This window comes from Rattus norvegicus, chromosome 10 (assembly GCF_021556685.1).
Source record: "Rattus norvegicus strain SHRSP/BbbUtx chromosome 10, alternate assembly SHRSP_T2T, whole genome shotgun sequence".
In the NCBI taxonomy this organism is placed as follows: Eukaryota; Metazoa; Chordata; class Mammalia; order Rodentia; family Muridae; genus Rattus; species Rattus norvegicus.
Window position 1 is genome coordinate 25,951,724 of NC_141543.1, and position 17,511 is coordinate 25,969,234.

The window sequence follows — 17,511 nt, forward strand, 5'->3', positions numbered from 1 at the left end:
ATCTAATGCAACCACCTTGCCGCTAAACTGTGATAATCCTAGGGATTAGTGAGCTGTGGAGAAGAAGCTCAGACCCCGCATCCTTTGCTGCAGATGATCAGCCAATTATAACGCTGTTCCGTTAACAAAAAAGAGCATTAGTCGGAGTTGCAGAGAATAATTAAATGAAGAAAGTTTTTGTTTGGACTGGGAGCATTAGTGAACCCCGTCAGCCCTGGAAGAGCAATAGATGGAAAAACCGTGTGATTGGAAGGAGGTCCTCAGTCCTAGTGATTGAATCGTTTCAAGCTGCGGCATGCTTCCCCGCCACCTGTGGGTTTCAACCCTGCCTGGCCATCCTCCACGGCGGCTGCCACACCCACAATCCTAGGTCCTACACTGGGCTCCTCTAAAGATTTGTCCCTCTGCATAGAGACCATGAAGCTGTACCTCTTTACCCTTACTGTAGCACAGCACCTTCCCAGCAGCAGGAAGTATCTAGATGTAGCCATCAGCCATTTAGAAGGTGACCCCCTAGTTCAATTTGGCGTGTATATGAACTATACATCAAATTTGAAAGACCCGGCATAAAAAAAAATCTCAGTAAGTTTTTTAACTGATGCCCTGACACATGATAATGTTTTAAACATATTGTTTTCAAAGTGCCTTACTGGAATTAATAACCATTTAGTTCATAGTTTATACACATTTCTTTAGTGTGTGGTGTGTGTGTGTGTGTGTGTGTGTGTGTGTGTGTGTGTGTGTCCAAGCATGCGAGTGTGTATGTGCGCGGGCACACACCACATGTGCATCACATACTTATAAATGGGGACCCACAAGACCATGGTGCACACATGGAAGTCAGAAGGCCTCTGGGAGTCTGTTCCCTCCTACCATGTAGGTCCTGGGATCAAACTCAAGTTGTCAGGTTTGGTGGCAAACACCTTTACCTGCTGAGCCATCTTGCTGACCTGTCACCCATTTCCTTTTCCCATATTTAATAGGACTAATGAAAATTTTTTTAGACTGCGTCTGTGGCTCATGTGACATATCTATATGTCAGTACCCTAAGAGTTGACAGTCTCTGTCCTCACACGGTCATACACTTTAGCTTTCCAGTCAAATGAAACCTTGGGCCAAAGTGTCCTGTTGACTAGATAAGAGGCTGTGTGGTGTTGGTTTGTTGGAAATTAATGTGTGAGGCCATGCATCGGCCCAGTTCGGTGTCACGGCTCTCCACCGCCCTGGGTGACTTTTGAGTGTGTGCTCTATAGAATATATGCCTGGAAAGGGACACAAAGGATGCCCATGTTGATAACTGTTCAGAGCAAACCAGTGACCTCTCCATGCATGCCTTCTGCACCCACTGCAGCTCAACCAGATCATTACTTGAGGATGCACAACAGCTCCAATGTATTTGGTCCCCAGGCCCGGATCCTAGCCTCTAACTCCAGCACCGTAGCCAACTCTGGCTGCCCAGCCTAGGTCTCAACTCCCATCCACCTCCACCCATGATTTCTCCCTTAGAGAACCTTGTTGAACTCTGTAGGAAACTTGTCTGAGAGGCTCCTCTGAGCGTGTCCTAATCTAGCAGCAAGCATCCCTCCTGAGGTCTGGGAAAGTCCAGAGCCAAAGTTCTTAAGGTCTTCCTGCCATTCCTCAGGGATCACAGGGAAGGAGAAACACCTGCTGCCTCCTTCCCTCCTAGGTCAGCCTCCTCAGTGAGCTTCTGAAGAGTCTTCCAAAGTACAGCTTCTCTCTCTCCTCTTTCTTCTCTCTCTCTTCTTTCCTCTCTCTTCTGTCTCTCTTCTCTCCTCTCTCTCCTCTCTCCTCTCTCCTCTTTTCTCTCTCTTCTCCTCTCTCTCTCTCTCTCTCTCTCCACACACACACACACACACACACACACACACACACACACACACACACTTCAGACGACTCTGACACTCCATTCATACCACAAGCATTTTGCACACCACCAGCAACTTTCTGGAATATCTTTGCATCCAAGGCCCTGGATTTCCCCCAGAGACAGACTTAGATTTTAAGACAGTACAGTATGGCCTGTTAGCTTTGTACTCAGCAAGTGAAGAGGCTGGGGTTGAGAAAGCGCTTGCTTTCCATTTTCTGTGATGCCTAGCCTGATTTATAAGTACAGGTTAGAGGAGAGGGTTGAACAGATCGTTAAAGAGATACAGCCCTGTGTAACAGCAAAACTGGGATGTGATCTTAGTATCCGACTGGGCAGTGACCTTGTGGGAGCGAATCTTATGTGTTTAGAAGTTCAGCTGCAGGACCCAGCTGGTGTCTGGTGCAATCTATCTGGGGTGGGTCCCAGGGACCCACACTAACTTTTTGTCAGAAATTCTCGCATATTTCAGAGTAAAGTATACACAATGGGTGAATCTTTTTTTCTTATCACTCAGCCCCAGTAACTCCTGGCTAGATTTGTTTTATCTGTGTCTCCATCCAGTTCCCCTCTTCTGAAATATACTGAAGCAAAACACTCACCAGATCCTGAACGGCCTCAGTGTGTCTCTCTCAAAGACCAAGGTGAAGTGAAGCAAACCGTTCATGATATCACTCTCATTCCTGACTTCAAAACACTTAACAAGAGGGGTTGGGGATTTAGCTCAGTGGTAGAGTGCTTGCCTAGCAAGCACAAGGCCCTGGGTTCGGTCCCCAGCTCCGAAAAAAAAAAAAAACTTAACAAGATACCTACTTTTTTTTTTTAGCACCACCTACAGATTCTGACCAGTTGTCTGACAATGGGGGACCTGGGCCCTGCTCTCTGTCAACCATAGTTTATCCTACCAATGATTCTTCATGCCATTGCTCTGAAAGACAAAGCTTTAGTTCCTAATAAAGCCAGACTGCATGCCCAAAAGTTGTCGGGATTCAGGCTAGCATCTTTCTCTCAGGCTCTAAAAACTCAAATTAGTTTTGGATCCGGAGCAAAAGACAAAGCCAAAAAAAAAAAAAAAAAAAAAAGGAGTGCACACTTAGAGATGGGCTTTCTTCTTGTTGAAAAGCAAGAAGCATTAAAAACATTGTCCTCCGTTCTGGAGGTGTACGGGGCGTATTTTATACCTGTCAACGTCAAGGTGCCTGTTTCTTTGTGTCTACATTAGTTAGGAGTCTAAGATCCAGAAGGACCTGTGGTCAGTTCTGTTTGCTTCAGTGTTCTGACACTTAATGGGGTGTAAGACTCATCTCTTCTGGGGGAAACATAATGTAAACTGACGTTCAACCCACTGATCTTAAATACTCAAATGACGGTGGAGGTTTCTGGTAAGGTATAAGGAAAGGCAGAATACAAGCCTTGTTGATACCTTGCATTCACTTTTTAACATCCAGGTAGTTGGTAATGTGGGCTCCTCCAGTGAAAGTCAGAAGGCTGGAAAGTGATAGGGACTCATCCCCCTTCCCACCCCCACCCCCGACACACCGATGTGTGTTCTCTGTGTCCCTGACATAGGCTGCAGTTCTTCAGGAAGTGATTCCATTACACTATTGCCATCTCCCTATGACAAAGGAGACCACTGACTAGACATGCCCAGCCAGAGGGAGCCGGGCTGCTTAGCTGAGACATAAGCTCGGTTCTCATTTGATTTTGACAGTGACCCAACTGCAAATATATAATCTTGCTTATTAAGACAAATTGCCTGCAGAAGAGATTTACCTATTAAGATAAATCTTCCCTGAAGTCCACACAGTAAAATCCCCAGGGAATAATTTTGCCTCCACGTCTGTCCCTCCTGCCACATAGCATCAAGTAAGGAAAAACAATTCTTAGAGCAAAGTGATGGGTCCCCAGAACAGCGTACATTCGGAGATGGGGGATTGGGGAGGGGTTTGCCGAAGGGTTAGTTTTATAGAGAAGTGGTGTTGAGAATACAAGAAATGTTAGATTTGTGGCTGGTTTGTCAGAAATCCTTAAATCCCTAAACGAGTTTTGATTGATATGTTCATCGCACCAATGGGAAAATTCCCGCCCACTAGGCAGAGGATGTGAAAGTAATTTTAACATATATTCAGGCCAGAGAGAATCAGAGCGGTAATCCAACACCCTGATCCCAAATTCAATAATAGGTCCAAATATAAACGCGTTTTATATCACTCTCTGCTTTGGTTTGGCTAATCGAGAGCTGATGGATTTTTTTTTAACACTGCTGTCTGAAAACACATCATTGAGTAAGTCTCCCGTGCAAAGGGATTGAGGCATTGGACAACGGAGTTATAAACCCCATTGACTACTTCCTGTGCGGGCTCTTAATTCCTGTTCGGGGAGTGATGTTTCAATCTGCTACCAACTTTCAGATTGAAATTGTCTTTGAAGCTGTCTTATCAGTGGGTCCAGCCCGCTAGGGTCTAGGCTGTCTGCTGGCTTCTGTTCCCAGCAGCTTTTGACTTAACTGATGAGTCTCGTAGCTAGGAACTCTTCAGCGATTTGTCCTCGGTTGCGGGTATCATTCACCCTTACAGGAGGTCAGGCAGGGCCCGGGCATTTGAATTCTCTTGGGTGGTCCCTAACCGAGGACTGTCTGGAGCAGGGCTTCGGAGGCCAGCCTGCTTGCTTACTTGCTCCCTCACTTTCTTGCTCTTAGGTCCAAGACCTTAGTAAGTCTTCATTTGTCTCCTTCTTCATGCTGACCCCGCCTTACTGCTTGCTCTCTCCGATATCGGAGTCACATATATAGATATATAGGGGGCAATGTTAATGTGCTGTTTAACCTTGGAGTCCTGATTTCTCGGCCAGTTCAACCTTTTCCTTCCTCTGTCTCTTTTCTTCCTTCCTTTTTCTTGTATTGAAGAATAGATTTTTCGTATAATATATTCTGATTATGGTTCCCTTCCCCCTACTCCTCCAAGGTCCTCACCCCAAAGGTGATTTCGGGTCATCCCCCTCCCCCAACACACACACACACACACACACACACACACACACACACACACACACGAGTCCTGCTCCACACCCTTTCTGTCCCTCCTTAACAAAACAAGCAGGAGTCTAAGGAATACTAGTAAAACAAAACAAACAAATCAGAACAGAAAAAAACGAACAGAAGAGCCAAAGAAAAAGCACAAGAGATTCATAGACAGAGACACACATGTTTGCACACACAGGAACCCCATAAAATCACAAAAACAAAAGCCATAATATATATGCAAAGGATCGGTAAGATTGTTTTAAACACCCTGATTCAGCCTTATGAGATAAATGACCTCCAAAGCTGCCTTCGAGTTCGGCCATCTCCTGCGTGCAGCCTACCCTAGAGTCCTTTGTTTCCTCAGTGAGACTCCCTTGAAGAAAAATTTTTATTGGCAAGTGGTTATCAACTGGAGAGAGATTCTGGGTTAGAGGTGGGGCATGTGTCTCCTCCTCTCAGCCCTAGGACCCCATGCCAGTGCATGCTGCCACCATTTCGTGTGTGTGTGTGTGTGTGTGTGTGTGTGTGTGTGTGTGTGTGTGTGTGTATGTGTGTGTCCTCTAACCCCTCTAACTCAAACTTCTTTCCACCTCTTCTTCCACAGAGTTCCCTGAGCCCTAATGGGAGGGATTTAATGGTGACATCCCATTTAGTGTCTCTCACTTTCTGGGTGTTTTCTGTCTGTCTGTATTTGTTCCCGTTTGCTGTAGGAGGAAATTCTCTGATGTGTAGAGTGAAGCACTAACTGGCTTCCCTGACTGGTCTCAACCTTTTCCTTGAACCAGTCTCTGTTGTTCCACCAGAGATGATCCAGACTCAAAGATAGAGAGTCCTGGGCAGACAAGGGCAGTGTTAGTTTCCCTCAGATTTTATGAAGGGACTACTAATAGCACTCATGTGCTCTATTCTGTGCTCAGTTTTAAGTACGTGTAATGCGGGGACATTTTTTAGCTACATAGGTCCAAACCTAAATGAGGGAGAAACTCAAGAAAAGCACAGTTTGCAGAATGTTCCCTGTGCTCCAGGGGCACAAAGCGCTTTACACTCGTCCACGATTTGTCCTCACTATTGGGAAGCTGGTGGACTGGTAATCCTGGTTGAAAATGAGGGGACTAAACCAGAGTATTGAAGCAACTTTACTGATCATATAATGTAGAAGTCATGCCATGAACTTCAGAAAGGAGCATTCACAATGTTTCTGGAAGTTTCCATCCTTTTTATAAGTTTATAATCCTTTGTGTTTGAAACCTCGGAGTATATGCCCTTACCTCCCGTCCCCATCCCCATCCCCACACATAAACTTCCATTTAACACAGACAAGTTAGAATGAGTGAACCCAGAACACATGGGCCCACAGGAGTGTTTTCACTCTGCAGGGGTAGGAGGTGGACGCAAGGACTGTCATTCACTGTTTGTCCCGAGAACAAAGCATGCCTGACATTGCGGGGAGAGCCCAGGAAGCATTTCAAAAGCTCCTCTGGAACTAGACAACCTTTCAATCCATTTATCAAAGTGTCCCCGGTCCCTGTTTCGAGGTAGATGAAACAATAATAAATTTGCCAAGAAAGTTAATCTGTGTCCAAAGCATTTTAGTAAATTAAAAAGGCTGGGGGAGGGCTGGCTGGATGTGGGAGATGTCCTGTCTTGCCAACTCCCATTTGACTTAGTGTCTCCTTTAATAAGTCCTCTTTGGTCCTGTGTTTTGGGATGGAATAATCGGATGGTTAATCATTTTCCGGAAGCTGGGAAATGCACTTTAGCTAATGTACTTCTCCTTAGCTTTCAGAGGCCTAATTATTTAAAAAGGCACCCTGATCCATAGCCCACTTCCCACCAAGAACGCCTTCCTGGCCTGCCATCTTTCTTCCTGGCACCACCACCTCCGCCACCCCCCCCCAAAAAAACCCAGCACACTTTGTAGAGCCCAACCTTTCTTTAACTTGTGTCTCTCTTCTGATTGAGGTTTAAAATTTTTTTCTTTCTGGTCATTTCTGAATATATATTTCTCTCGTGAAGGGTTAGATCCTAAGACCCAAACAAGCAATTGACCAGAACTAGACTCTTGGGCATCATGGATAGGATTTGTTATTTTTATTTAATTGTCAGCCAAAATGGTCGCTCCTGTCTGCCGCAGGGATCGTGCTTAACAATAGCTCCACGCTCAGACATCATGCCGAGATAAACACACTATTAGGAAGTCTCACAAAGGCCCTGGGATAATTGTAAAGGGATGGTTACTGGGGGGGAAAAAAAAAACGAAGCACCCAGGCCTGACCCTCCTCCACGCCCCATCAGTAACACCATTAAATCTGTCGGTTTGTCAGCCCACTGGAGGTATTTATGAAATCAATATACAATCCCGTAGATGCATGGCTGCGGTATTGTTAGCCGGAGAAAGAGAGGCTCAATGGAAAATAAAATTAATAAAATTTACAAGCGGATTGTCACGGGGAACGGATAAATTCCCTGCCATCTTAACTGTTTTATTGAGTCGGGATGGGGTTTGGGGCTGGGGTAGGGCCCGCAGTGACAGGGAAAGAAAGCTGTGCCTTGTCCTGGGTTCTCTAGAGTAGGAACAAAGCTGGGTACATTCGCAGGAAGGATGTGGTAGTCAGAAAAAACGAAGCATCTGTTTCACCCAAACAGAGTGTTGCCCATGGGTTGCCTATGAGAACTGTCTTCCTTCACCACACTGTCTCTTTCTGTTTAAGCACCGTGAGCCTATCTTTTCACACACACACACACACACACACACACACACACACACACACACACACACACACGAGTGAGGCACAACTTCTGTGTCACTGCTATGCTCGCTACTTTGTTTCCCCCATATGTTTTGGCATGTGTATCCTGTTCAAACTCCTCTACTGCCCTTTCAGAAATAGGTACCACCTCCTTCCAGCTTCCAGCAGTGGTTAAAGCTGTCAGTTCTAAACCTTCTTCCTATTTGATTTCCTCTCCCTTCCCCTGATTTTTCTTTTCCTCATCGGCCATTTATCAGACGTGTGGCCAGGTCCTGTCTCCCTAGCAGCCAGAGATAACAGAAAAGGCTAAGAAGTACTGGGCAGACGCTTGTGGTCTGGAGACTGGCTTCGACAGGAAAGACTGGGCCCATTGTGGCTGCTGGAGCCTCCAGTGCCGCCCAGATGCCTGGTGGAAATTGCATTAGTCGGATGACAGGACCTGGGCCCCCTCTGTGGAGACTGATGGAGAACAGCTGAGCGGCCTGGGTGACACTGCTTGACCTCTGCTGTCATCGTGGGCTTTTGTTCAGTGCCCCGACTCCAGGCTGGAGCCCTGCTCATTGAATCAGGCCTGGCTGGGGAAGCCTGCAACAGAGCTCATTATGCACCAGAATTTATTTACATTGGTCGTAAAAAGGGGAAGCTGAATTTGAGGTGGGGGAGCACTCTTCTAGGAAGCCCAGAAGTGTCTGGGACTCATAGGTGCACCCAATCCCAATAGTTAAGTCTTGATTTGGAGCCTAAAAGTAGCCTGAGGCTAGCCCAACTGTCCTGAGGTTTAGCCAGCTGTTTCGAGCATGTGTTTGCTTATCAAAGAAGTGACAGAGGACAGGGGAAAAAAAGATGATGTCTCTCTTCTGCTTTCTGGTTCCCCCTCCTCCTATTTTGCAAAGTGTCCCTATAGACTGCCGGTGTTTCCGAAGAACATGGTGGGCTTGCCCTCTTCTTCCACCTATGTTTGAAGTTCTCTGTGGCTTTCGAGGAGGTGCCCTCAAAAATCAGCACATGAGCACCCATCATAAATCCATCTGTAGGAGAACTCATGGAGGATGGGTTTAATCTGTGACCAGTTCTCACTGTAGGACCTAGTGCCAAAGAAATGCTGGGGCACTACCCCAAGGACGGAGACAGAGAAACGTATCCTGCTGTTTCTCTTTAAAAGGAATTCTTCTTAACGTTTTGTGTGTGCACACGTAGGTGTATGCATGCACAGGCACACAGCGTGGCACATATGTGAAGGTCAGAGGGCAAATTGCAGGAATCTTTCCGCTTCTTCTACCACGTGGGCTCCAGAGATGAAGTTCAGGTTGTCAGGTCTGGTCAGAAAGCTCCTTACCGGCTGAGCCATCCAGCCCATCCAATCCCGGCGTCTCCTTACCTGACAGAAGTCGAGCCAACACCACACCACTTAACAATGCACAGCCATACGAGGAAGCATAAATACTGTTCGACCATTTAAAATGCTGGCATCGATGTGTTCGGCAAAGACGTGGACAGATGTTCTCAATATAGTATGCGAGAAAATGGTTTAGAGTAGGCCGTATGTTAAGAGGTTCTGTCGTTGAAATGTATATACAGTTTGTATAATTGGTGGCAGTGGTTATGTCTATGGTGTTCTCCCTTCATTATTTGAGGGGGTTTTCTTTTCAAAATGCCAGGTGTGTATATGAGTGTGTGTGTGTGTGTGTGTGTGTGCATACACGCGCACGCGCGCGCGCGCGCGCACACACACACACACACACACACACACACACACACACACACACACACACACCTTTGATACCTGAAGAAAACATAGTCAGGCAACCTCATCTCCACACATGTGCCCACTTCCCACCATCCTTCTTGGAGATGTCCCTGCAACATGTGTCTGCACAGAAATAGCCCTGCCGCTTGCAGCATTTGGCCGAGCTGCCTCATGTGCCTGGGGCCCCCATGGGTCTTTATGGATTGATTACTTACTGAGATTCAAGTAGGCTTGAGGTCTAAATGAAAACAAATGCACGTGTTTGGTCTAGCAAAAATAAAAAAGAAACCAGAGAACGAACCGAACCAAAAAGGCCTACGTGGTTCCTAGAGAAGAAAATTGGGACTCTAGAGGGTACATAAATCCTTGGAGAAGATTTGGGTTGGAGCCAGCCACACAGGGTAACCCTAATACCTACTTCGAAGCGGCCGTTGTGTTGACATCCCTCCATGCAGAATGAGAGGTGGGACCCCCCAGTTTTGAATGGGGTGTGTGGAAATGCATGAGGCCCTCTGTCCCTATCAGAAAACCCCCTGACCAGGCTCAGTTCCAGCCCCAAATGCCAAGCGCAGAGAACTTGATTGTCAAAGACCTGCCCAAGAAATGGGAGGTTAGTTTGTGAGGGATGTCTTACAGGGAGGGGGGTAAGAATCTTGTCTGGGAGGTGCCAAAACCGAATGGGGTGCAGTGTGCTTAACAAATAATGTGTGTTGTCCTGGCTCCTGGCCTGGAGGTGAGAGACCACCCACAGTGCCTGCCCTGAAGCAAGTGGCTCCCACCTGCACCCCAGCACCTGATAACCATTTCTGCAGAAGTCTCCACTTGCAGAACAATGCGCAGGCTTCTAACAGCCAGGGGGCCTGAGACTAAACAGCCCCTCAGGCCCTTCTGGTGGGATTCACAGGCCGCCTCCAAGGGTTTTGTTATCATAATGAGATGCGGGGAATGTGCTCTGGGTCTCTAACTGCTTTGCCTCTTCTCTTCTTGTTTAGAGATCTGAGCGAAAACCAGATCCAGGGCATCCCGAGGAAGGCGTTCAGGGGCGTCACGGGCGTGAAGAACCTGTAAGTGCTGGTTTTGTTGCTTTGGTGCAGACAGCTCGATCAGGCTGTCTGGTCAGGGTGGGAGTGAGAGACAGGAGGGAGCACCTGGTGGCTCAGAAGAGGGAGCCCTGTTCTTCCCAGGTCAGGGCCTGGCTGCCCCCACCATGCATGGCTGTGGTGTCGGCTGGCTTCTCCAGGGTCCTTGTGTGTCATGGGAGCATTAATCTGGTACAGGTTTTCTGTGCCTTGGGAAGATGGAGGGGAGGGAGAGAGGGAGAGAGGGAGGGGGAGAGGGAAAGAAGAAAATGTCTCATTCATAGGATTTCATGAATTCAAGCCCTAAAGACAGTGCTTGTGTGTGACAGCGATGACGGTGATGGTGATGACCTCATTGTTAGCAATGGGGCTGGTCACCAGCCCCTTATGAAACAGCATTAGAATTTGTGTGCCAGGACCTTGGGGACATGCGCCCAAGTCCATTCCTATTGCACTTGACTTTCATCTGTCCGCTCCCCACATTTTATTTTAAAATCATTATTGATTGGAGGGAACATCAAGAAATCATATCGAGGTCCCTGTACCAGTTCCCCAGTAGTGACGTTCTCAGTAACCCTAGTCCCATAGACCCGAGCCTTCAGACGTTAATCTCCTATGTGCACTTTGGTTGCTAGAGCAAGTGTGAACAGCTCTGCACGGTGATAGCATGGGCACGTCCACACACTGTCACCATAGTCCAGAGGCAGACTTGTCCTAACACTCCATGTTTGAACTTACCTAATTACTGTGATTCTTGTCCTGCGTGAGCTCCACCGTTCCCGGGGCCTTGCCTTGAGGAGGCATGAGCTTTCCGAGTCTCTACCCACATGGCCGTACCATGGTGTCAGAGCATGTTTTAGAGAAGGGCACGGAAATATGGTCAGGTTTGGCTGAGCAGTCGTGTTGCCCACCAGACTCCTTCATTAGCTCAACGTCAACTGAAGCAGTCTTATAAGAGACCAATAGGAAAAGAAACAAAACAAAACAAAAGTAACAAAAAACGTTACAACTGTCACTTTCCCCTGTAACAAATGGGGAGGGGCGTTAGTTTACTAGCACAGACAGGGAGCTGGTAATGGCTTCCAGATGCAGGCCATCTCGGCCTCTCCCACTTCCCACTCTGGAGGCTGGGGACTGGACCGGTGCCTTGTGAAACCGTTGGTATTTAACAGGTAAAGCGCATAGGAATCTTTGAAAGGTGAGGGTCTGGGGTGTAGAGATGACTTTGCAAGGCCTCTAGGTGGGCTGCCCGCTCCTTCCTCTGGGAGCATGAAGGGTGACGCAGGGGCAGCCAGAGTGTATGAGTGCCTCTGTAGACATGTGAGGGCCTTGAACAAGCCAGAGCTTTTGGGCTGGAGACACCAACAAATAGCAGGTCGTATGAGCAAAGCCCTACTCCTCACCCAGGTATGGCGTCTTTACCAGCTTCCCAGTATTTTGTTTCTTGGATTCTAAAAATCTTAGGACTGTCACAAACCCAGACCAATTACATCGTCCTAATCAATATCCCAAACTATCAGGGCAAACAGAGGTCTGGAGAAAGACAGTGACTAACCCAATGTCTACCAGCTTCCTGACGGCTGAGCCCCAAGTTAACATTTCTCCATAGAGAGAATGATCTGTGTGGTCCCGTGGTGGTAATTTTACATGGATGAGTTAACAGACACACTTTAGTCATGTATAAACTGGGTTGTGTAATTGTCAACCGCATTTATTATTCTCGGGAAAGTCATTCAGTCCCACCGTGGTTCCTCGTGGCAGCGAGAGATGGGGGACTTTACCTTCCCCATGGAATATCGGCAGCCATGCGAAGGCCTCTGGGGTGTGGGGTGTGTGTGTGTGAAAGCTTCAAAATCCCCAAGTGGGCCTAGCAAATGCTGTCAGGCCTGTCGCCTTGACAGAGTGTATGCAAATACAGAGGAACCAAGCATCTTTTATCCGAAAGCCTTGGGACCAGAAGTGTTTGGAGTCTCAGGTTTTGTGGGTTTTAAAATGTTTATGTAAGAGACATCTCAGAAGCAGGACGCAAATCTAAACACAAAATTCATCCGTGTTTCATATATACCCCACACCCACTGCTGGGAGGTCATTTCCATACAGTAGGTGGGGGCGGGGTTGGTTTTGTTGGTTTTGTTTTTAATTTTGTGCATAAAATCATTGGCTGGTCTGGAGTTTTCCTTTGTGGTGTCCTGAAGAAAGGAAGGAAGGTTTGAATTAGGGGTGACCTTCCTAGTTATAAGACTCGGGACCTGGACATAGGATTTTTCTCCCTTTGGGTTTTATTCCTTAACTTCCTGCCGTCCTGGGAAGAAGAGAGGGGAACGGACTCATCCTCTAAAGGAAGAGTGTTTAAAAAGAAAGAAAACTAACAGAGTAGGAGGGCATTTCTCTCTCCATCAGTTCAGTCAGCATCGTACTCTGGAGGTAGAACCTGTAATTCCAATTCTCTCGTGGCTGACCGTGGGACCAGGGACAAGGAACATGTACACAAAGAGGATGTTAGTAAAACACTGGTAACATGAAAACTTGGACATGAGCTGTGCAGAGTCGGGGGCTGTCGGAGGAGGAGGGAAATAACTCTAGGCAAGGCAGCCTGGAGGGTAGCACGGCTTGGCTATCTGATAGAATTATGTATGAATTCCATCTGTTTTGGTGCTGCATCTGTGACCTTTGGTGAATGCCTTGACGCTTCAGAGCGGCCAGTTTCTACCACTGTAACAGGAGGCTAATAATTGGTCTTACCTCCTAGGGGTTCCGTGGAGGCTAACAAAATAATGCACATGAATAACTCCGTGCGGTGCCTGACACATGCCGGAGTTTCCAACACTCTACCTGCTGCTGCTGCCGCTGCTGCATTCCTTGGTGTTTGTCTTGGTGGTGCAGGCTGTCTTTGTCTGGGCTTAAGGGATGCTTGGAACTCGGAGGAAACAAGGCAGGCAGGGCAAACAAAGTGTAGGGGGAAAACTGGATTAAGGGGGGTGTGTCCAGGGCAGACACCTCATGAGGATTTTATCCTGAAAGAAGAATGTGGTCAGGAAACTATGGAAGAAGGGAAGGCTGGGGGATCGGGACTAAGAGATGATGTTCTCCATGGCCCAAGGACATAAGGGCTAGAAATTGGGAGAGACATAAAGACAAGAAGAACCTAAAGGAGGAGCCATTAGGGACCACACCAATAGAACAGAGTGCTTGGTAGTGTTTGGTGAGTCCTTAGAACCTGGGGAAAGAAGTGTTGGTTGAGGAGGTCCAGGCTCCCATAGTCATCGATGCGTACATACATCAAGGTAAAATTTGAGCTCCTGATGAACACTATTTGGGACGCAAGCAGCAGAGTCAGAGAGTCCTCTGTGAACTCTGCCTTCTCAGAGCTTCTGTCTCAGAGGTGGAAAACTCAGGAGACAGAGCCAGGCTCGGAGGACTTGGTTTGTCATTGCGTTTGGGTGTGCAGAGATGTCCTGTCTTCTGCAGACAGTGTGAGCAGAGCGTCATCTGTGTGCGTGAAAATGGACAAACCTGGCACCCTGTCTTGTTCTTTCTGATGGAGGACATTTGGCAAAGCCACACTACCTCTCTGGACTTTATTGATTTTGGTATGGGGGAGGTGGTTCAAGAGAAAGCCACCACATGGGTAATGAAAGATACAGAACTGGAGCTAACAGCGAATTCATGGAGGGCTGGCATCTGGGCAAAGGTGATGATGAGGTTGAACGTTTAAATATGTATCTGGGGGCTGAGAGTGCACCTCCGTGGTAGATCACATGATCAGCACATGCAAGGCCTAGGTTCTGTTCCCATCATTCTCCAAGAGAGGAGTGGCAGAAGGGGACATCGATCGGCCTATGGACAGTAAGAGGTACTTCCCAGAAATGAAGTTTTCACTGAAGACTCCGCCCAGACTACAGTTAGTACCCTGGCTAGCCAGCCTTGAACTCCAGACAGATAAGGGGCTCTACTCTTGATCCTCCTCTTGCAGCCACCCCAGAAACAGGAAGAATGCAGAGTAACCAAATACTCTATCCCAGAGGGCCCCACCCCCGCCTCCCAAGGAGGAGACCACGTGACTTTCATCAGCTACAAAACAAAGGCAACAGTCTCTGAACACCACTGAACTAGGAAGGTTCTGGCATGCCCCTCTCTCACTGAGGGACTTGGTGCTGTGCCCCTCCCCAGGCAGCAGAGGGAAGCCCCTAATTGCTTCCTAGTGTCCAGAGGAGACAGCCATTAGTTGGGGAACTCCACTCCAAGCAGCTACTGTAAGCTGAGGGGAGACTGATTCCCCTGATTCTCTGTAGCCTGTCTGGAAGGACAAGGGTGCTAAGTCAAAAAGAAAACAGACAGTTGCTCAGACAAGCTGAAATGAATGGAAAGCCCGCAGAGAAACCCACCTGTGTGCTGTCATTCACTGGGCCAGTAATAAGTGCCTGCTGTATACAAGCACTGTGCTAGGTATTAAATAAAGGTGCAGTAAGAAAGCAAGGAGAGCTAAGGCTGAGAGGAAAGAATTAGAGACAGAGAAAACAAGCCACTATCCAGTAGTAGGTGAGAAGATCCAACCTACACACACCCACACACACAGACACACACACACACACACACAGACACACACACACAGACACTCACACACAAATTGTTTTAAAAAGAAATGTCCCCTGGCCCTGTCTTCCTGGGCACTCAAGTTTCCCTCTGTTTTTCAGTTTCTATTTGTGAGGACTCTGTAGGACACGCATTCCAGAAGGGAAAATCAATAGCCCCTGTCTCTGCCAGCTAGCAGAATCTGGAATTGACGGTTTGAAAACAAAGCCAGGCAGGCAGTCTTTGTGTTCTCTAGTTAGGCTGTGAGGTGCGGTAGCACAGCCTCTACTGGAGATTAATGAGCGCTGTCTCCGCCCCTCGAGAGGGCGAGGGAGGAGCAGGGAGGGACACTAGCCCCAATTCCTTGGTGCCATCTGTGTTGGCAGATCATTCTGTCACCGTACCTGGTCACCTGTCCTCCTGGTCACCCCCAAGTCAAGGCTCTGTGTGATCAGTGTCCCTCAGCTCAGCTCATGCCTGCACACACACACACACACACACACACACACACACACACACACACACACACACACACTCTGCTGTGTCCATCACTGAGAGCTTCACGGTGCTCAGGTGGTTCATGGCACAGTTGGTAAGGTTGATTAAAACCACCAAAGACACAGATAGGTTTATTACTCTATTACATCCTTATACTGCTGGTGGTATTGCCTACCAGAATACATGTGCAAGTTTCCCAGTGTTTCATGCAAAAGTAATTTTACAAACAATAGGAACGCGACTGTCCTTATACTTAAAGGGTTTACAACTCAACAGGAGGATGGACTGATGGACTAACACGTGCAGGACATAGGTCAAGGGCTCTGTCATAGTTAGCTTCAGTTATCAACTTGACACATCTGTAAAAAAGGGAGACCTCAACTGAGGAATTGCCTCCCTTGGATTTGTCCTGAAGGCACGTGTGGGGCATTTCCTTGTATAGAAGGACCCAGCCCACTGTGGGCGGTGTCGTCCCTAGGCAGGTGAACCACAGCTGTATAAAAGATAGCTGGATGTTAGACTGGAAGCATGCCAATAAGCAGCTTTCGTTCATGCCTCTGTCTGTTCCTTAGTTCCTGCCTTGGTTTCCTTCAACGATGTATTCTGTAAGCCAAATAAACCCTTTCTACCTCAAGGTAGTTTTTGGTCAGGTTTTTATCACAGCAACACAAAGAAAACTATGACAGGTTTCTTTGGGTGTAAGGGCAAAAATGTGGAGCGACTCAGGAAATCAGAGTGATTCTCTCTTCACTGAGGAAGTAGCATGTGTTCGGTTTTGAAGGTTGAGTAGGAGTTCACTAGAGACCAGGATATTCCCAACAGAAGGAACAGTGTGTGAACGACCTCCAAGAAGACAGCAGTGTGTGGAAGAGTTAATGCTCGTGTTCCTGGAGCACAGAGAGGAGAGAAAGAGCTAGCTTAGAGCGCGGGAAGCTGCGGGGAGGGACTTGAACACCGGCTGCCAAAGTGATCGGCACCCGAAGAATAGGGGCCACAGCCTCAGTGCAGGGGACAGATTTTTTTTCCAGAAGAGAATAAAGTGGGAGTGGCCAGGGCAGAGACTTAGAGAGTGGTTCGGAAGTTATGGGGGGCTGACAGGAAGAGCAGACGTGAGGGCTGCGGGGCTGACCAGTACTTGTCACCAGCTTATGAGGTGGAAGCAGAGGTGGCCCTTGTGCAAGTCACCAGGGACGAATGGGAACAGTGCCTGTCCCTCCTGAGGAGGGGTGTGTGTGAGATTTCCTGTGAAGTCCAAGGCAGTACTTCCCAAAGACCCCATGAGTGAGCCTTCCAGTTTTTCCTGTTGTGGCTCCTGGCTGAGTGCAGGCTTCAGATCTCATGCTGCAGGAGCCTGCCTACCTGCCTTCCTTCCGTCCCTCCCTCCTTCCCTCTCTCCCTCCCTCTCTTCCTCCTTCCCTTTCCCCCTCTCTCTGCCTTCTTTCCTTCCTTCCTTCCTTCCTCCTTCCTTTCATCTGACCTTTCTGTCTTTCCTTCCTTCCCATCGGTTCTTCCTTCCTTCTGTCTGTCCCTCCTTCCTTCTATCATTTCTTTCATCTGTCTTTCTGTCTGTCCTTTTGTCCTTCCTTCCATCTGTTCTCCCTTCTGTTTGTCCCTTCCTCCTTCCTTCGTTCCTCCCATCTGTCCTTCATTTCCTCCTTCCTTTCTTCCCTCCCTTTGCTTCTTCCTTCCCATCTTCCACCTCCCTGACCCCCGTCACAATCATCACTGGGTCCTTACTCTTGCCAGGTACAAAGTCGCTCTTAGAAATCCAACAAGGTTCCATCCCTGCACGGAAGAGTTTCTGTCTACAGTGGGGAAGCCGCTACATCAAGAGCAGGTTGATGCCATAGGCGGCCCCCTCTAGCACCCGCCACGCCGTCTTGTGACTAGCTGCGTGAGTGGTCCTTAAACACTGGCCCCTGGGGGGGAAAACTGAAGAGACAGGTAAACTAGACTGT

General features: G+C 48.0%; 1 protein-coding gene across 1 annotated transcript in view; it reads left to right on the forward strand.

Annotated features, from left to right (window-relative positions):
- Window positions 1-17,511, forward strand: part of Slit3 (slit guidance ligand 3) — a 585,823-nt gene that overhangs the window by 379,343 nt on the left and 188,969 nt on the right. The window contains 1 exon segment of the mRNA NM_031321.1: window positions 10,397-10,468. Coding sequence (NP_112611.1) covers window positions 10,397-10,468 — 72 coding nt within the window.